Below are 20,004 nucleotides of genomic sequence, written 5' to 3' on the forward strand. Positions count from 1 at the left end.
CCTCCTCCCCTCCCCCAGGTTGGCATAATTAATGGTATCACATAACATTTGATTTTTCCAGTGACTCCATTTTACTTTTTTGTCTAGTTTAATCCTTATTGAGACCTAGAGTCATAGTGATTTCCTATGGGTGGGGATAAGATCATTGCAGAGCTTTGCATTTTCTCTGCCATAGACTTTAGGATTGTATGGAAACAGCATTCCAAACTGTGGAATCCTTGGTGATGGGACACAAGGCTTAAATGATTCGGGCAGTGCAGTTCTTTGGTGTCTTTTCTTCCTGGAAGAGCACCTTGAGGACCACTGCGTTTTTTTCACAAGAGTGAATTCCTCTCCCAGCCCAGCTGCTTTGTAGGTACAGGTATGGGAGAATGGAAATTGTATCTCTCTGCACTTATGAAGGCAAAGCTGAGCTAGGAAAATTTCATCCGAGTGTGGCTCCCAAACCACCAAGCCAACCTGCTTAACACATTGTTATCAGTAACGTTATAATACAAAATATGCAGTACAAGACCAAAAAGAAGGCTCAGTACAATGCTAAAAAAGTAAAAATATTCCTTATTAAATCTGAAAAATAGCATCTGTCGCTTAGTTGATGCATGACTGAGTTCATTCGTATGAAGAAATCATTTATCCTGTTTGGTTTTTTGACATCATTGTCTTTGTAGAATTTAAATGATCACCTAATGGCAGCTTGCCAATGACCTTGCATCCTGCTGAAATTGTTTTTATGAGAAATTCTGTAATTTATACTTTTGAGTCAGTCCTGCATTTCCTTCATGTCAGCCATGCCTAGTTCATTTCTATTACTCTTTAAATGGTTCCAGCTATGCTCTGATGTTCAAGGGCCATCTCCTTTTATATGCTAGAAGAAGAAGTATTGTGCACAATCGAGGGTGCACAGAATCATTGTATGAGACAGTTACAATGCCTCCAGGAAAGTACAGGATTGTACAATACTGGAAACTACACACCAGAGATTTCTGCTCTCCCTTGCATGCCGTGTGTACTCTTCCTAACACTAACCTAGTTCAGATAGCTAAAGTGCCAGCTATGGCAACTTCCTGCAATAGTTTAGACAAACTTGAGTGAATTACACTAAACCTTATTGAATTATGTGTAAGAGTATTTTAGGAGTTCATTGTATTAAAATGAAAGCTTGTGTTATTTTGTGATTGTATGTAACTTCTTTAGGAGGAAGACATAGCCTGTTGTAAACATTGGGAAGCATTATAAGCCTCAGAGGATTATTTGAAACAATTTGCCAGTCAAACCAAGTGAAGTGGGCTTTCTACGAAATATCTGGAAGGAAGTGAATGCAAATCACCATGTCCAGATATGCAGAGACCCAGCCAATTGAAATTTTGGCCTGAGTAGGGATCATTAGCTGTCTGACGACCTAGTCATAGTCTCTGCAGATCCTAGACCTAAACTCTATAAAAGAGTGACTCACAGATTCATGTATGTGCTAGCAGCTCTTGTGCACTTGTGACCACCAAAAAAATTTCCTTAGTGTAGTTTGAAGGACTGCTCAAGGCCAGTGCAGTTGTTGGATCTGGGTGTGATCTTTGGTAAGCTTATCAGCATGCATGTAGCTTCTTTTATTTTAATGTTTCTCTTTAATGCTTTTATATTAAGAATAGGTGTGCTTGCTTAGAAAAGACTGTGTGGTAGCCAGTGCTTTTTTTTTTTGTGCCAGTTCTTGTCAGTAATGAGTACCGGCACCTCAGCAGCTCCAGCCATGGGAATGGTGGGGGGGAGGGTCGGGGGGAGGGGGAGACGGGGAGAGAGCCGGCTGAGTGATGGCTCCTCTTTTTCTACAAAAAAGGCCCTAGTGGTAACTAGTACTCAGCAGTAATTGCACTGTTTAACTTCTGAGAAGAAAAGCAAAGGAGGCCTTCTTGGTGCAATTGAGAAAAAGGTGCAGTATGCTGCTGTTAAGGGAAAGGCTAATATCTGGTGCATCTTAATGGCAGCATTGCATGTATGATGTGGAAGAGAGTTACCCCATTCAATTTGCGATTGGTGAGGCCCTAGCTAAAGTACAGAAGTGCCCTAATTTACGCAAGAGTTCCATTCCCACACCCCCTCGCATAAGTCGAATTTCGTCTACGCGGGGGTGGGGTGTGAGCTGGAGCAGGTTGAACTGGGGCTGCACAAGGGTGGTGTGCGGGGCTGGAGGCAGTTGAACTGGGGACAGGGGAGGGGGTTGAACCAGCATTGTGCAGGACCAGGGGCTTGAGCCAGGGTTGGGGGCAGCCAGATTTTGAGTCACGCTTAACTCATGTTAATGTGAGTTAAGTGCAACTTGAGATGGTGCATTTTGAGGGTTTACTATATTGTGTTTAATATTTGGTGCCACACTTTAGGAAAGATGTAGGAAAGACAAACTGGCAATTGTGCAGAGACCAACAAACATTAGAAAAGATTTAGATAACCTGAACTATGAAGAAAGACTAAACTAGGCATGTTTAGCTTTGAAAACAGAAGAATGAGTACAGACCTGATAAAACTCTTCATATATGTTAAGGGCTGTATGATGGGTGTATCAGGCTCTTTCAGGCCCTGTGCTGGAGGCCTTGAAGTCTACCATACCTGCTACAAGAAAGATTAGAGAAAGTAGATCCTCCAGGCTTCCTAGAGGGGCTGCAGGGAAGCACCCATTTGGAGCCCAGCAAGCTAATGTAAAAGTATTTGCTGGACAGAGCAGATCAGTGGCTGACTGGAGCTAAGGCTGAAAGAATGGTGCTCCTGACTAGATGGAGGAGTGGCAGTACCTGGACAGAGGAGCAAAGAAGCTGCTGCTGGCTGATGACTGGGACTCAAGCAACACTTCAGCCCTGAGGTAAAGGTGAAGCTGAAAAAGGCTGGGACTAAGAAGGGAGGAGGCCCAGGGAAACAAAGAAGGAAGTTAAAAGGAATTAGAGGGTGGCTGCTGCTTGCCAGGTCCCAGAGTTGGGATCTGGAGTACATGCAGGCCCGGGTCCCACCCATCAGCGACAGGTGGCATGGCTAAAGCCCAGAGAATGTGTCAGAAGACCTCCAAGTGGGCCAGCATTTATCTGAACTGTGTTAACCCCAGAAGGAGATTGAACTGACCAAGTGACTCAGCTAATGGACGGGGTGAGGGAAGCTCAGTATAGCACAAAGAGTCACTAGAGAGAGGCTTTGGGGCACTGCTCCATAGAATAGCTAATACAATTGGAAGCAAGCACAGGAGGGGCTAGTAGGCATCCTTCAGTCTGCATAGACTATGGCTTGCGCCCTTTATAGTTTCAATTGAGGGCTTCATTTACAGCGTCTACTGTGACTATGAAGACCCACACGAGAGTGACAGTCCTTGCTGCATCTCTTGCAGATGTAGTGGGTGACTGGCAAGTCCTTAGTGTGCTTTCTGTGCGCTCGCTTCTCCTCTGCTAGCTTTCTGATCCTCATCTCGCCCTTCTGAAGGCCCTTGTGTAACCCCTGCCTCCATCTGCTGCGGTCGTCTGCTAGTTCTTCCCAGTTGTCCAGCTTGATGTCTACGTCTCCAAGGTCTCTCTTGCAGACATCTTTGTAGCGCAACTGGGGGCGTCCGGGAGGTCTTTTGCCAGAGGCTAGCTCACCATACAGGATGTCTTTTGGAATCCTTCCATCATTCATCCTGTGGACGTGGCCAAGCCAGCGGAGCCGACGCTGCCTGAGGAGGGTGTGCATGGCTGGGATTCCAGCTTGCTCGAGGACGGCGGTGTTGGTCACTCTGTCCTTCCATGATATTCCAAGGTTGCGCCTGAGGCAGCGCAAGTGGAAGACGTTCAGCCTCTTTTCCTGGCAGGCATACAGGGTCCAAGTCTCGCTGCCATAAAGGAGGGTGCTGAGGATGCAGGCTCTGTAGACTTGCATTTTGGTGTGATTGTACAGCTTGTTGTTATTCCACACTCTCTTGCTGAGTCTGGACAGAGTTGTGGCCGCTTTTCTGATTCTCCTATTTAGCTCAGTGTCCAATGACAGGGTGTCAGTGATGGTGGACCCAAGGTAAACGAACTCGTGGATGACCTCTAATGTATAGTTGTCAATGCTGATTAATGGGGATTCAGCAACATCCTGACCGAGTACATTTGTCTTCTTTAGCTGATGGTAAGCCCAAAGTTCTTGCACGCTTTGGAGAACTGATCCAGCAGTTTTTGAAGCTGGTCTTCTGTGTGAGACGCTACAGCAGCATCGTCTGCGAACAGCATGTCTCTGATGAGGACTTCTCGCACCTTAGACTTAGCTTTCAGCCTTGCAAGATTAAACAGTTTCCCATCAGATCTTGTGTGCAGCAAGACGCCCTCTGTTGAAGATCCAAAGGCATGCTTCAGGAGGAGTGTGAAGAAGATCCCAAACAATGTCGGAGCAAGCACGCATCCTTGTTTGACGCCGCTCCTGATTCTGAAAGCATCCGATAAAGCGCTGTCATATTGGATGGTTCCTCTCATGTCTTCATGGAACGAGTGGATCATCTTGAGTAACCATGGAGGACAGCCTATCTTGTGCAGCAGTTTGAACAGACCATCCCTGCTGACCAAGTCAAAGGCCTTGGTCAGGTCAATGAAGGCTATGTAGAGTGGCTTCCTCTGCTCCCTGCATTTCTCCTGCAGCTGCCTTAGAGAGAAGACCATGTCAACGGTAGACCTCTCTGCGCGGAATCCACACGGCGATTCGGGGTACACCCTCTCAGCAATCTTCTGGAGTCTGCCAAGGATGATGCGAGTGAACAGTTTACCAGTGACGCTTAGGAGGGAGATTCCACAGTAGTTGTTGCAGTTGCTTCTGTCTCCTTTGTTCTTATACAACGTTACAATGTTCGTGTTGCGCATATCCTGTGGAACCTCACCCTCTTTCCAGCACAGGCACAGTAGCTCATGTAGGGGTTCCAGGAGTGTGTCCGCAACACACTTGGTTATGTCTGGTGGTATATCATCCTGGACAGGGGCCTTTCCTGCTGCAATGCTGTCGATGGCTCTCTTCAGTTCATCTACAGTCAGTTCCTGATCCAGTTTATCCATTACTGGTAGGAGCTCAACGGCATTGAGGGGTGCATCAACCACAATGTTCTCGTGTGAGTACAGCTCAGAGTAGTGCTCAACCCAGCGCTCCATCTGTTTGGCTTTGTCAGCGATGACTTCACCAGATTTGGATTTCAGAGGTGCCATCTTGTTCTGGGTGGGTCCTACTGCCTTCTTCATACCCTCGTACATTCCTCTGAGATTAACAAAGTCAGCACAGGTCTGGATGCTGCTGCATAGCTGGAGCCAGTGGTTGTTGGCACAGTGCCTGGCTGTCTGCTGTACTGTTCTTCTGGCCTCTCTAAGTGCTTGCTGGGTACTCTGGCTCGGTGAGCGTTTGTACTCCAGGAGTGCAGCGCGCTTCTTTTCAATGACTGGAATCATCTCATCGGAGTTAGCTTCGAACCAGTCGTTCGTGTTTCTAGCTCTTCTTCTAAACACCGACAAGGCCGTGTTGTAAACTGTATCCCTCAGATGTTGCCATTTGGATGTCACATCGGTGCCCCCAGGGCCGCTGCGCAGATTTTCCTGGAGGGTCTCTCTGAACTTTTCAACTTTCTCCGAGTTTGCCATCTTTCTGGCATCAATGCGGGGCCTTCCAGCAGGTTTAGAGCAGTACAGCTTCTTGGGTCTCAGCTTGAGCTTGGAGCAAACTAGCGAGTGATCTGTATCACAGTCAGCACTATGATAGCTGCGTGTCAGAAGGACGTTTTTGAAGTTATTACGCCTAGTGATGACCACGTCTAGTTGATGCCAGTGCTTCGAGCGTGGGTGTCTCCACGACACTCTGTGCTGTGGCTTCGTCTGGAAGAATGTGTTTGTGATGCACAGATTGTGGTACGTGCACAGTTCAAGGACACGCTGTCCATTGTCATTCATTTTTCCCACACCGAAGTGTCCTAAGCAGGAAGGCCATGAGGCCCAGTCAGCTCCAACTCTTGCATTGAAGTCACCCAAGATGTACAGTTGTTCATGAGCAGGTATTTGCGCTACAGCAGCACTAAGCATGTCATAGAACTTGTCTTTTACTTCTGGTGTGGCGTACAGGGTTGGAGCATAAGCGCTGATCAGGTGGACGGGACTGGCACAAGTTTGAAGCATGATCCGAAGCAGTCTTTCTGATCCACCCATGACTAATTCCACCATTTGTAGAAGTGTGTTTCTGATGGCAAAGCCAACACTATGCTCTCTGGGTTCTTCTTGGGCTTTACCCTGCCAGAAAAAGGTGTAGTCCTTTTCCTTTAGAGATCCCGAATCTGCAAGTCGCGTCTCTTGCAGTGCAGCGATATCAACTTGGAGCCTCTTCAGTTCCTCGTTGATGACAGTGGTCTTTTGGGTGTCACTGATGGCCTGAAGATCTTCAGTCAAGCCGGTCAGCATGGTCCGCACATTCCAGCAAGCAAGCTTAAATTGTTGATGTTTCTCATTTCTTGTTGATGTTCTTATTGGTTTGCCTGGTGCCCAAATTTCAGTCACTTGTCAGGTTCAGGATCCTTAAGCCTCACGCACCCAGCGAGGCAGGTGAACTGTGGCGGGACAGTACCCTATCGGCTGGGGGCTGCCCAGCTTGAGGCGGGCGGTGGCTGTCCAGTGAGATGCGAGGATCTCTCCCACCGTCGAAGGCAACCCCTGGTGCTCGTTCTGTACGCCAATCGAGCAAGAGCTTATAACTGGTATCTGTTGCCTCCCATGTTGAAGCAACACTGTTCAGCGATGCCGGAGTACCTCTCCGGGCGTGAGCCTGGGCACTTATTATGGAGACTCTGGGCTACCCAGACACCAGTGTCCCCCTCTTGGCTTTACTGATATAGTCCAAAGGAGAGGATAACCTCCACGTTTGGTACCAGCTCAGTTGCAGGAGTTGCCGGGACAGTGCCAGAAGTTGACACTGAACCGCCTTCGGACTCCACTCCAGATTTTCTGTCAGGGTTTACTCCCTTAGCCTTGCTCCTTCCCAGGATAACCCACAAGGCAGTGGGGTGTGGAGAATGTGGTTAAGGATCCCACTGCTTCATACCTCCCTGTCACCACGAGTCACCATAGCTCCCTGTGGAGCAATGACCTCATATCCCCAGGATCCTTGTCCCCACCTTTTGCCCCCGCCCCAGCTACCATCACCATAGGACCCTCCCCAACCCACTACCCCCATCTGCTCCCATGTCTGCCCTCCTCACTGCACTGGCCCCTCTCCCCCCAGCTGCTCTCAGTGCCCCCAGGTGCACCTCCCACCATCGCTCTTCAGGCTCTTCTCTTCAGAGACTGCTTTTCTTGATAGTGCTGCCTTGCAGGGCACGGTGGAACACCACACCTGAACAGGACAACAAACACGGGGCTCCTCCCTTGGCAAACTCCCAGAGGCAAACTCCCTTCCCTGTTAGCTGCTGCCCCCTGTTTGCTGCTCGCAGTGTTCGCTGAGAGCTCCCTTCTTATAAGGAGAGCTGCTAGCTGGTTAGGCCTGGCTCAAAGCCTTGCCTCCAGTCTAATCAGCCCTTGAAGGCTCACCTGGCAGGAAACTCCCCCAGTTCACACCTTGCAAACTGCTCCTCTCTGCACCACACAAACTCAGGCACACAGGCAGCTGATCAAACTGCCCTTCTCTGCAAAGTACCATAGCTGCCCAGACAGACAGACATTCACCCACCAGCTCACCACACAGCCCCCCGAAATCCCACACTCACCCAAGCTCCTCTAGGACGCTTTGCCCAGAGGCAAACTCCCTTCCCTGTTAGCTGCTGCCCCCTGTTCGCTGCTCAGCTGCACCCTGAGCCCCACCCAAAGCTACTAACTCTTCATCTGGCTACGACTGTCCCCGGAGCCCCACAGATCTGGTGCAGTGCATACATAAAGGGAGCGCAAGACTGGGCCTGGAAGCCATGCGATCTGAGCCAGCACGCCGCAAGCAGCCTCTGTGGGTGCTGCCATCCTCACAGCCATACCAGATGCCCCCAAACCACTTGCCCACCACTGACATCCCTTGATCTCGCCCCCCCCCCCGGCTCCTCATTCTGCAGTGGGTCCATCAGCTCCCTCTGAGCTCCCCCTCTAAACTCCCCTCTCAAAACTCCCTCCTGTTGGCAACCACCCTGTTCGCAAGCTCCCAGGTTGCTTGCCAGCAGGGCTTTAGAGCTCTGGCCTACCTGAGAGAGCCCCTCCCTCTGATGACCGCTCAGCCAATCGGCATGCAGCCTGAGCACATGGCCAGCCTGAGCACATGGCCTTTCAAACACACACACACACACGCGCACACACACACACACACGCACAGAGCTCAGCACTCCAAACACCAAATAAAAGGCTCCAGACCAAGCGGTTACAGAGTGTACAGTGAGAGGCCCTGATTGATTTGTACCCCGGAAGGGGTCTGTTTCATTTGTATACCTACAGATTCTGTTTCACTGTCAACGGGGATCACAGCAAGTGGAGTAAAGCTGAGAAAGTGCAGATGCAGAAACACTCAACCTCATTCATGTGAGCTAAGTATCAGAGGGGCAACCGTGTTTGTCTGCATCTGCAAAAACAAGAAGTCCTGTGGCACCTCATAGGTTAACAGATATATTGGAGCATAAACTTTCATGGGCAAAGATGGATCTGATGAAGTGGGTCTTTACCCACAAAAGCTTATGCTCCAATATATCTGTTAGTCTAAAGGTGACACAGGACTTCTCATTGTTCATGTGAGCTGAGTGGCGCTGTCATAGGCTGTTACACAGAAGGCAGTAATAAAAAAATATCTCAGTTGGTTGCATCCATGGCTCTACACAAGAGCTGACTTGCCACAGTCTTTTCAAAGTAAGATATATTAGAGTTCTGAACTGTGAATAACTGGGAGATATCATAATGTCCCAGAAGTGGAAAGGGACCTCAAGAAGTCAGAGTCTAGCCTTCTGCTCTGAGGTAGGGCCACGTAAATCGAGATCATCTGTGTCAAGTTTGTCTCACCTTCTCTTAAACCTTCCAATGAAGAGGATTCCACAACTTCCATTGGAAGTCTATTTCAGAGTGTAACTATTCTAATAGTGAAAAAGGCTTTTTTTTTCTATTACCTAACTTAAATCTCTCTTGCTGCAGATTAAACCCATTACGTCTTGAACTGCCTTTAGTGGAAACAGAAAACAATTGATTCCATTCTGAAGAAAGTGGTATGCTAAAGTACAGTCAATATGTAGAATAGAACCTGAGCCATACAAATCAATGGTTCTCTTCCTTTCTGCAGTTCAAGGTCCAACCTAAGTTGCCCTCAGATTAAGTACCATTGGTGTAGAGCTCCAATCACAATTCGCAAGTGTATCTACATTATTGTCTGCTTTCCACAGCAGTGGTGGTAAATACTGGAGAATGAACTGTGCTCTATGGTCTAAGACTCTGCAATTCATTAACAAGCACTTCTGTTCAAGTTGTGATTATAAGCAATTTCTGACTTACTTGTCAGGGTACTTAACCAGCTCAGTGGAGTTCTCTGACATGTTTGCTTGAAGAAAATCTTGCCTGAAGAAAAGGTTAAAGTGTTTATTTGTGGTTTCCATGAATGTGACTCCAACAAACTTACAATCTTTACAGTCCGTGTTTACAGGACAGGGCTTCATAGATGAACCTATATTTCACGGACACAGCAAACATTCCACAAGCTACAGCAGAGAATCAGAAGAGTATTGAGCAGTTTCTGATTTCCATTCAGGGAGTCTAAAAGGCCAGACTGTTGCCGTACCTGATCAGCAGATTATTCCCAGCAGATAGGGAGAACACAGACAAAAACCTGGGAAAGCAAACACCTGTAGCAATGTTGTCTCCTGTCTCAGAAGAAGGGGCATTTGAGGTTGAGCTAGCATGTATATTTTGGAAAGCCATTCAAGTTCAACTGCAGGTTAAGTGAACTTCACCTGTATGTGACGGTATCCTCTCCATATACGGTGCACGTGTGCGCACGCGCACACACATTTTCTCTCTTTGATGAAAGATTGTGACAGCAAAGTGGCAAAAGGCTGAGCTCTCAGGAGCAGATTTAAGACACATTGGTGGAGCTGTGCTGAAAAACTTCCACTTCTGATTTCCTAGTTCTTTATAACCACCAACATATAAAGGGAGTGAAAATTTGTAAGGTGGCTTATTCTTAGTTCTTACATATGATTTATGAGCAGTCTCTACTTTTGCACATTATGCAGCATTAAGCTCATTGTTGATGCTAAACAGATCACCATAAAGAGCTACACGAGAACAAAAACGGGATTATAGAGAAATCAGAAAATCATATACTTACGTTTATACACAGGATAGAAGCACTCTTTTGCTAAGTGTTTTTACTAGAGTGCATAAGTAAGATACATATAATTCCATGCAAAGACTGTATTAAAATAAAGAACTAGAGACTATAAATGTAATCTCTCAGAAGTCAGGAAATGGATAAATAAATATCTCAAGCTCAAAAAGAGAACAGCCAGTGAGTGTTGTGGTTTTCATTAAATGCTGGGGCAGTTGCCCCCGTTCTAAAAGATGCTTAGAATTAGCATCTGTTTCCCTGGAGATGTTGTGATGTCATTTTTCCAGTTCTGTAGCACATGGCTATACCTCTGAAGTCCAGTAAGTAAGCACGAGGCCAGTTACAGAATTTTTAACCTTGGACAGCATTACATACGCATGAACCAGATTGCATTTACGAGCTGACTTCCTTTAGACAGCACATTGTACCTCCTTAAAATGAACTGTTTACAAATACCCTGTCTAAAACTGTACTTTTGTGAGGTGGTAAATGAGGTTTATTTTATTTATTTAGTGCATATTTCATTGCTCTGCAACTATGTTTCTCAGATAGAAACAGAGGAGAGCCTTAGACAAACAAAATCTTAGGAAAAAAAATTAAAGTACAGGCAAGCAGGGGGGCTATTTGCATGTTATTTAACAAACATTTTTCCTGATAGACTCATCACACACATTTCATAACCACTGTGGTAACTAGTCAACGTACATACATTATTTAAAGCTTGCAGTTACCTCTGTTGCCTGTCCTACACTGAAGAATAAAGAAATCCTAGTGTAAGTTTTATTAACAATTGCTTAATGTCTATTAAATAGGAGATTTCTAAGCAGCAAGCTGTAAGGCTCAGAACAGTCGTTCAGTAGAGCATTTCTTACTAGCAGCTCTCATATTACTTTTGTGCAAGACTATATCTCCTGACATAAGTAAATCCAAGCAGAAGCAATAGTTGCAAACAATATATAATCTTTTGTCTCTCAGCTCAGAGAAGAAAGCAAACTGCTCACATGGAATTCCGTTTAGTTCATATCTATAGGAATAGACTGAACTGAACACTTAATGGTGCAGTAATTAGCTGTGGCAAGCACCAGTGCTAAAATTAACCTGGGTTGGGGAGAGCTTAAATCCCAAATTAGGACTGTCTGTGGGGAAATTAGGATGCAGCATCCACAGTTCAGTAGACCTCTAAGTTCCATGTATGCTGCAGTTTGGAGTGGTTTCTGTAATAGCTTCACCAAGGCCAGTATATAGAGCTGCATTAGGAGCAGGCCAAAGGCAAACTAGGGGAGAGGTCAGGGGATCTGTATTTGGAACTGTGGACTCAGCATCCTGCCATGCAGACAGCAGGGAGAGACTGCAGCCAGTGCTCCAAAACTCATTCCAGAATGGCAGGGAGAATGCATTTTACTTCCCCAGCCCCACTTCCCTGCACTTCCCTTTCTTAGAGTCTGATACTTTGGCTTCCATGGATTTTAAGGCCAATGGACCATTGTGATTATCTAGTTTGGCTTTCTGCACAACAAGCCATGGATTTTCAACCCATTAATTGTGGGCGTGTAGGAAATTATTCTTTTCTGGTTTGGCAGCAAACACAACAATTTGTGGGGGAAAAAACCAGCAGAAATGTAGCACTTTAAAGACTAACAAAATGATTTATTTGGTGATGAGCTTTCGTGGGACAGACCCACTTCATCAGATCAGTTTTATTTCCAATACAGACTGACATTCGTACAGAGGACCAAAAAAAAATTGCTATAAAAACTGACAAATCAAATAGGATTGAAGGAAGGTGGTGAGGGGTTGGGGGATTTTAATTGTCCTGTCTGAGATAATTACGAGCATCAAAGTAAGGGAAGCGGTCCTTGTAATGCATGCGGTAATTGATGTCTCTGTTCATACTACATGTTAATGTGTCGAAGTTGAATATGAACTCTAACTCACAAATCTCGCCCTCTAATCTGTTGTTAAATTCTTTTTGTTCCAGGACACAGATTCTCAGGTCTTTAACAGAATGGCCCACTTCACTGAAGTGTTCACTGAGTGGTTTATGTGTATTGAGTTTCTTGATATCTGCTCTGTGTCCATTTATTCTTTGGCAAAGGTTTTGCCCAGTCTGTCCAATATACATGGTGTCAGGGCATTTTTGGCACTTAATGGCATATATAATATTGCTGGAAGTGCACAAGAATGTGCCTTTTGATCTTGTAACTAACATCGTTAGGTCCAGTGATGGTATCCCCAGAATAAATATGTGGACAAAGTTGGCAGCGGGGTTTGTTGCAAGGAAAAGTTCCAGTATTAGTATTACTGTGGTGCAGCCTGTGATTGCTGGTGAGAATCTTTCTCAGGTTAGGAAGTTGTCTATAGGACAGGACAGGCCTGTCACCTCGAGCCTTCTGGAGTGTAGCATCCTGATCCAGAATAGGTTGTAGATTTTTAATGGTGCAGTGCAGGGGTTTGAGTTGGGGCTACAGGTGGTGACAAGTGATATTCTGTTGTTGATCTTCTTGGGCCTATCTTGAAGTAGCTGATTTCTTTAATTTGTGGTTGAACTAGCAGGTATATTTTAGAAAGACATTCAAGTTTGAAAGATTATGCCAGAAAAGAGACAAAAGTCTGAGGTCTCATGAGTAGATTTTAGATACATTGGTGGAGTTGTGCTGAAACACTTGCACTTCTGGCTTTCCAGTCTTCAGATCCTCCGTTTCCATGGCTATCAATCCAGCATCTTTTAGAAACACTAGGACAGTAGATCCTCAGAGTTATGAACACCAGAATTATAAACTGACCAGCCAACTGCATATTTCATTTGGAGCTGAAGTACAGAATCAGGCAGCAGTGTTTGAGACAAAAGAAAAACAAACAAATAAAAAAAGCAAGTACAGTGTATAAACATAAACTCCTAAAAAACCCTGGGAAAGTGAAAAACAAGAATATTTGTCAAGATGAGGAAACTGTTTCTGTGCTTGTTTAACTTAAGGTGGCTAAAACACCATTTTTCTTCTGCACCGGAAAATTTCAAAGCTGTATAAAATCAATGGTCAGCTCTTAATTTTTAGAAGACCTACCATAATGTTTTATTTAGCTATGAACACTTCAGAGTTAACAAAATACCCTATTCCTGAGGTATGTTTAACCCAAAGGTTCTACTGTAGTCATTTTCAAAGAATGCAAAGTAAAAGGATTATTAAATAGTGCAAAAGCAGAAAACCAGGTCAAAGGGTACAGAAAGAGTAACCCAACTGGCAGAGATGCCTCCTAATAATTTAAACACACACATGACAAATTTTGTTTCAGTAAATAGAGATGCAATCTTATCAAGTCAATGAGGTTACACCAGTGTCACAAACACAATTTGGCCTCAAACTGCAGCCCAGTCATCATAGTTACAGAACAGATGGACCCCCAAGAGTTATTTTGAATGCTAAAACCTTTTACTAATGTTACTAGATAGTCAATCATATTGTAGCAGATAGGTACAAACCACATCTGCTTATCTGCAGTTAATTGTTTGCACTCTATCACCTTATTTACTGTGCATGCTATGGCTGAATGATGAGAAACAATTTTTCACTACTTCTGTAAGAAATAACTGAAATAGTGCTGCATACATATAATAGATTTGCAGGCAAAATGAAATGTTTTATGATGAATAATTAGGAAAAGAAGAGGTGCTGGGACAATTTATATAGCGGGGCTGCTGGGAACCATTAACCAAACTGTAAATAATGTGTATACTTGAAACTACTTTGAGCCAGGGTAGCAGCCGTACCACCAGCATGCCTGCCTCCAGAACCTATGATTAGCAGATATCAGCACTGTATGCTCTAACTTCATTATAGACATTACAGCAAGACAACAAAATAATTTTCTACCGTATGGACATTAAATACCCTGTAATTGTCCTATTTCCTGTTTGCTACTTTAAGTCTTAGGAAGGGCAGTGAGTCCAGTGTTGAGAATACATTCTAGGCGTAGCTATCATACTTTACCTTGCAGCTGAAATTTTCTTTGCTCTTCTTTTAACTCTTTAAGGCATTCCCATTAATTGTCTCAGTTCCAAAGTTCATGTGAGCCCCAGATGCTGTTATCAAGGAAACAGCTAAGCTCTCCCAAACACAAATTCTCCATGCTGTCATCAATCCATCTGCAAGGTCATGGGGCACCTCAGAAAAATGGCAAATGACCCAGGTATGCCTGTTGGTAAACTCACTATAACTCTGCACGTTTCATGGTGCAGTGGCACGGTTTTGCAGGATGAAAATAAAACCAGAAAAGGCCATTGGAACTGCAGGCATACACAAGCGTCACAAGTTCCCTGAGTCTCTTGGATCACTGTTGCTGAGATATTTGTGTTTACTTTTGTTTCTAGGCAACGAAGAGGCAGGTTCAGATAAGCAAGTGTACAGAAAATGAGCTGCTGCATTGGTTTTAGGCTGACAGTAATTTGATCAGGATTCAGTGATGCATAATAACGTTGAAGGATCTCACATGCTCTTTGCTGTGGGGTGGGGGCATGCTGTGGATTTGGGGAAGGAGCATGAGGAGCCTCTGCCCCTGGTGTGGCAGTGAGGACATCATGCCAAGCAGTAATGCAAGCATTCAGCAAGGATGGCAGCAGGGGTACGGGGTGTCACAATGCTGTGGTGCGACAAGAGAGGAAAGTTGAACCGAGGTGCAGATCTGAGGGCATCAATCACCCTCTCTCAATAGGGATTTACTGACTGGGTTCTGAGTTAATCTAACTGACACCATTTTGGAAAATGGCTCCAGATTTATTGTTCCATGCAGCTTTTATAAGCCGTGAGCTCAAAATGCAAAAGAAGTAATACAGAGCAGGGAGCTAACTTTTGTTTCCCTAATGTTCTTCTGCTCAGTCATCTAGTCTGCATCCACTATTTCCATCCCTCTCCTCCAAGAGTTCCATACTCAACTCTATCAAGTACTGTATTACATATCTTTTAGGGCACTCATGCATGCAAACTGCTCCTTAGGATACTCATGCAAACCCTAGGCATGCAGGACTGGCTTGTAATTGCATCTTACAACCAAGAGAAAGACTGCTGTGGCAATCTGTTTCACAGGCTGTAAAGATATGTCTGCTTCACTGCTACCCCTCCTGGATGGGAATCTTGAAGAAAGGCTTGGAGGAGCAGGCAAGAGACCTCAGGGGCAGACAATGTCAAGAATCCAGTCCAGGCCCCAGAATCAACACTCACAACCGGGCATCTTCCTTCAGACACCTCTCCACCACATCCAGAAAGCCTATTGGTTGTGCAGGTGCTCCACAAATCTAGCTACCAGCATTCAGACACCCTGGTACAGCATCCTGCCAAGTTTTGTAAAGCAACATGTTCTCCCTGCACTGATGCTTGGGCAGAGTGGTTTGACCTGAAATCATAGAATCTTAGCATCTGAGGGCTGGAAGGGACCTCAAGAGCTTATCAAGTCAGGCTCCCTGCCAAAAGCAGAAAAAACCCTAACTAAATCATGCCAGCCAGAACTTTGTCAAGCCGGAACTTAAAAACCTCTAGGGATGGAGATTCCACCATTTCTCCACATACCACATTCAGTGCTTCACCACCCTCTTGGTGACATAGTTTTTCCTAATATCCAACCTACACCTCCTGCTCTGTAACTTGAGACCATTGCTCCTTGTTCTGCCATCCATCACTACCAAGAACAGCTTCTCTCCATCCTCTTTAGAGCCCCCTTTCAGGAAGTTGAAGGCTGCTGTCAAATCACCCTCACTCTTCTCTTCTGCAAATTAAATAAGCCCAAAATCCCTCAGCCTTTTCTCATATGTCATGGCAGGAAATGAAGTTCATGGATGAATAATTCCTAAATTATGTAGCAAACTAAGCTGCATGTTACTAAATAATGTGCATAAAATATCACACACACAGCTGCACAAAATTTAGCTGCTATACTTTTTCCTCTTGACCTGTGCAATAAATCTCAGTTGCACATAATTATATCCCAGCTGGCTGTGAAACCCTCAGCTGTTTTCAAACCCTCCATACTCTTCAAACCACTTGACTGGCTCAATGAGGTGATCCCGAACAGACCCCATATCCCGTCCAAAGGGTTTCCAAATGATGCATTCACCTATTTACAAAAAGCCTGGATAAAATACCCATAAATTTCCTCAACCCTAAAAAGAAAGATCCAGGTGGATGTGAGACTGCGTTAGCCATTTGCTTCACTACCCACACAGTTTGTGTCCTGAGGCAGGCATAAGGGTCAGTTTATGTTGCTTCATTCTGAAAGAGCACCTGTGAGCAGCTCCACTGAATAACGGGAGGGCCACTGAGTTTGTTTATTTGTATCTGCACTGCCCAGGGAAACTGGCTTGTGCATATCTCAGCCTGAACATACATCATCATTCTCCCTACCTCTTGCTTCCAATGTGTGTCCAGCAAAAGATTAAAAAAAAAAAAGACAGAAATTAGAATGTTGCCCTGTGGAGTCTCCTTGAATAAGTTGAGTTATTCATTAATTACAGATGCCTATGTGTGGCAACAGGGGTATCTCATTTAAGGTATTTCATTTCACTGAATTTGTGGCTAGACCAGAACGAAGTCAATAATTTAGCAGCGCTGCTGTCAACCTGTCAGTACTTAGAAAACAATCATCTGAAGAAGTGAGTCTTACCCATGAAAGCTCATGATCTAATAAATTTTTTAATCTTTGGGTACGTCTACACTAGCCCCAAACTTCGAAATGGCCACGCAAATGGTCATTTCAAAGTTTACTAATGAAGTGCTGAAATGCATATTCAGCGCTTCATTAGCACGCGGGCGGCTGCAGCGCTTTGAAATTGACACGGCTCATCCCGACAGGGCTCCTTTTCGAAAGGACCCCGCCTACTTTGAAGTCCCCTTATTCCCATCTGCTCATGGGAATAAGGAGACTTCATAGTAGGCAGGGTCCTTTCAAAAAGGAGCCCCATCGGGATGAGCCGCGCGGCGGCGAGCCACGTCAATTTCGAAGCGCTGCGGCTGCCCGCATGCAAATGAAGTGCTGAATATGCATTTCAGCGCTTCATTAGTAAACTTCGAAATGGCCATTTGCATGGCCATTTCGAAGTTTGGGGCTAGTGTAGACATGGCCTTTATGGTGCAACAAGACTGCTTGTTATTTGTGAAGCCCAGGGCTTTTTTTCTGGCAGAACTCACTGGAATGGAATTCTGGCATCTTTTTTGTGTTAGAACATCAGAAAAGTTTTCACCTTCAGTTTTGCAGCAGTGCGGGGCCAGAGCAGAGTCCCCACCGGTCCCCACAGCAGTGCGGGTAAAGGGACAGGAGTCCCCACCAATCCTGCAATAGCATGACACTGGGGCAGGAGCCCCCACCAGCCTGCAAAAGTGTGGAGACCAGGGCATTAAAATTGAACCCCTTAACTATGAGGAATCAACAGACTTGAGTTCCAGCACATTCTTTTTCTAGAAAAAAAGCACTGGTGAAGCAACAGACTAACACAGCTACACTTCTGAAACCCTAAATAAGCATACATTGGAGGGAGGTGAAAATATGATTTGTGCGCTATTAGAGATGAGTAATATATTTGTAAATATGGTAAAGGTACTCAATCCTGTATGGCACGATTCATCAGGATAAACTGCTGGTGGGTCACCAGATGCTTTGGTTACTTGTGTCCACAGGCACAGAGCCTCACAGCTCCCATTAGCTGGGAATGGCAAACCGCAGCCACTGGGAGCTGTGAATGGCTGTGCCTCAGATGCTCACCAAAACAAAGCAACTTGGGACCAAGACAAATTTATTTTTCTTAATAGCAGAGAGGGAGACGTGCTAGTCTATACACTATCATAACAAAAAAGCAGTCAAGTAGCACTTTAAAGACTAACAAAATCATTTATGAGGTGAGATTTCGTGGGACAGACCCACTTCTTCATACTATAGCCATACCAGAAATGCTGTTCTGCTTTACTGCTGTTCTGGTATGGCTGTGGTCTGAAAAAGTGGATCTGTCCCACGAAAGCTCACCTAATAAATTATTTTGTTAGTCTCTAAAGTGCTACTTGACTACTTTTTTGTTTTTATTTTTCTAAAATGTACATGACATTTTTTAGAGTTAAGTAATATTTTAAACAAAGTTAATACAATTTCTTTTTTCCTAACTTTTCAATACTTGAATTCAAGACCCCATTTGCACTTCTACAGCTGGTGAAAGTCCCATCGTACAATCCTTAGTCAGGAAATCTTCTGTTTAGTTCTAGCTGCAGCTGCATCCCATTCAGACACAACTGGTCAGAGATAGACAGCAGTCAGCCGCTGATGATGACTGCCTTTCATTGGAGCAACTTACTAAAAATCATCAAAGAATAAGTTTTTATTTATCATTCGTTGCTATGAGAGCAAATACAGATTGAACTTCTCATGCTTTTGCTAACTGCAGGGAATGCATGTGCTGCCTGTCCGTGAGTCTGTCCCTCTCTGCCCAGATGGCAATTTCAGTGTTAAATGAAGCTATTTGTGAAAACGGATTTTTAAATGGAAAAAATCTGAATGTATCTGAGCATTGATGACTATAACCACCCGGTTCTATTGCAAGAAAAACTCAATAAATAGTAGTGAAGGCGATTTAAGAGGCTGTGGATGGCTAAGTTTTTCACTAACTGAGAGAATGTCATATTGAAGGTTGATTATGTTAGAAGTTGTAGCCAACCAGGCTCGGGTTCCCCAGAGACGAGGCTGCACCCAGAAGGAGAGTGCTATATTTGGTTTATTGAAAGCGCGTGACACCCGCGACGGGAGCCCCAGAGACGCCGCAGTCACCCATGGGGGGAAACCCGACGCGCCGGAGCTTCGCTCGGGGAGAGGCTCTGTAACAGGCCTCCTAACACTAGCTGATAAAGCTGAGCTCATTAACATAAGATTGCCTAAAATTGCCTATGCATTTCTTATCACTATCTCTTGTGGCCTACTGCCAGCGTAGCCTTGAAATCTTGGCAAGCGCGGCTTATTCTGCAGCTGTTCCCATGGCAGTTTGCAGCTTTCACCTTGCACAGACTGGTCTGTTTAGATTCTCCTGAGGATTCACAGAGGGGTCGATCTGCTCCCATGAGACCGTTACAAACTCTTCTCGCACCCTACAGAAGTTAACATGGTCATTGGTTACTGTATTCTGGTCTTCTGGCAAGAAACAACACTATGAACTGCAAAGGTACAGGCCCTCTATGCAGATGGTCCTGGCTTCACATAGCCCCTTGTGTCCATCCACCAGATTTAGAATATATTTGTAATGACCAACAAAGAGAAATGCTCGCTGGGCATTCCAAATCGTTCTGAACAAAAGGAAAGAGCAAAGTGAACCATTCTCACAATAAAAACCATATTTAAGGAACTGGGCTTCCTTCAAGATCAAAAATCTTCATCATTCAAAGCAAGTGGCAGAAATTCCTTTTCCCAATGGAAGACTTAAAAGGACTGAAACTGCCTGCATATTCAACCATAGAACTTGAGACTATGGTGTGAAAGGAGATGAATATAATGTTACTTTTTCTAACTACATGTACTTTAAGAGCTTTAAAACAACTATTCTCATTGCCAACTCTTGTGATTTTTATCACAAGGCTCATGATTTCTTCTGTTTCATTCTGCAAGCCCCCAGCTACTGCAGTTGTCAAATTACACTAAAATTGATCCCTTTCTTCATGAGATTACCTGCTTGGTTAATAAAGATAACAGTGTTGATGTAATATATGT

The 20,004-nt window shown here is 44.8% G+C and overlaps 1 protein-coding gene across 2 annotated transcripts in view; it reads right to left on the bottom strand.

Annotated features, from left to right (window-relative positions):
* FAM81B (family with sequence similarity 81 member B) overlaps window positions 1–14,550 on the bottom strand; it is a 64,699-nt gene extending 50,149 nt beyond the window's left edge. The window contains exons 1-2 of one of the 2 annotated variants that reach the window (XM_074995317.1): window positions 14,268–14,550; window positions 9,450–9,512 (exon numbers count right to left, since the gene is read on the bottom strand). In XM_074995317.1, coding sequence (XP_074851418.1) covers window positions 9,450–9,490 — 41 coding nt within the window. In that variant the 5' untranslated portion in view covers window positions 9,491–9,512; window positions 14,268–14,550. The remainder of the gene's footprint in view (window positions 1–9,449; window positions 9,513–14,267) is intronic. The other variant, XM_074995318.1, reaches the window with a different exon arrangement.
* Window positions 14,551–20,004: the final 5,454 nt, after the last annotated feature.

This window comes from Carettochelys insculpta, chromosome 5 (genome assembly GCF_033958435.1).
Source record: "Carettochelys insculpta isolate YL-2023 chromosome 5, ASM3395843v1, whole genome shotgun sequence".
Taxonomy (NCBI): Eukaryota; Metazoa; Chordata; order Testudines; family Carettochelyidae; genus Carettochelys; species Carettochelys insculpta.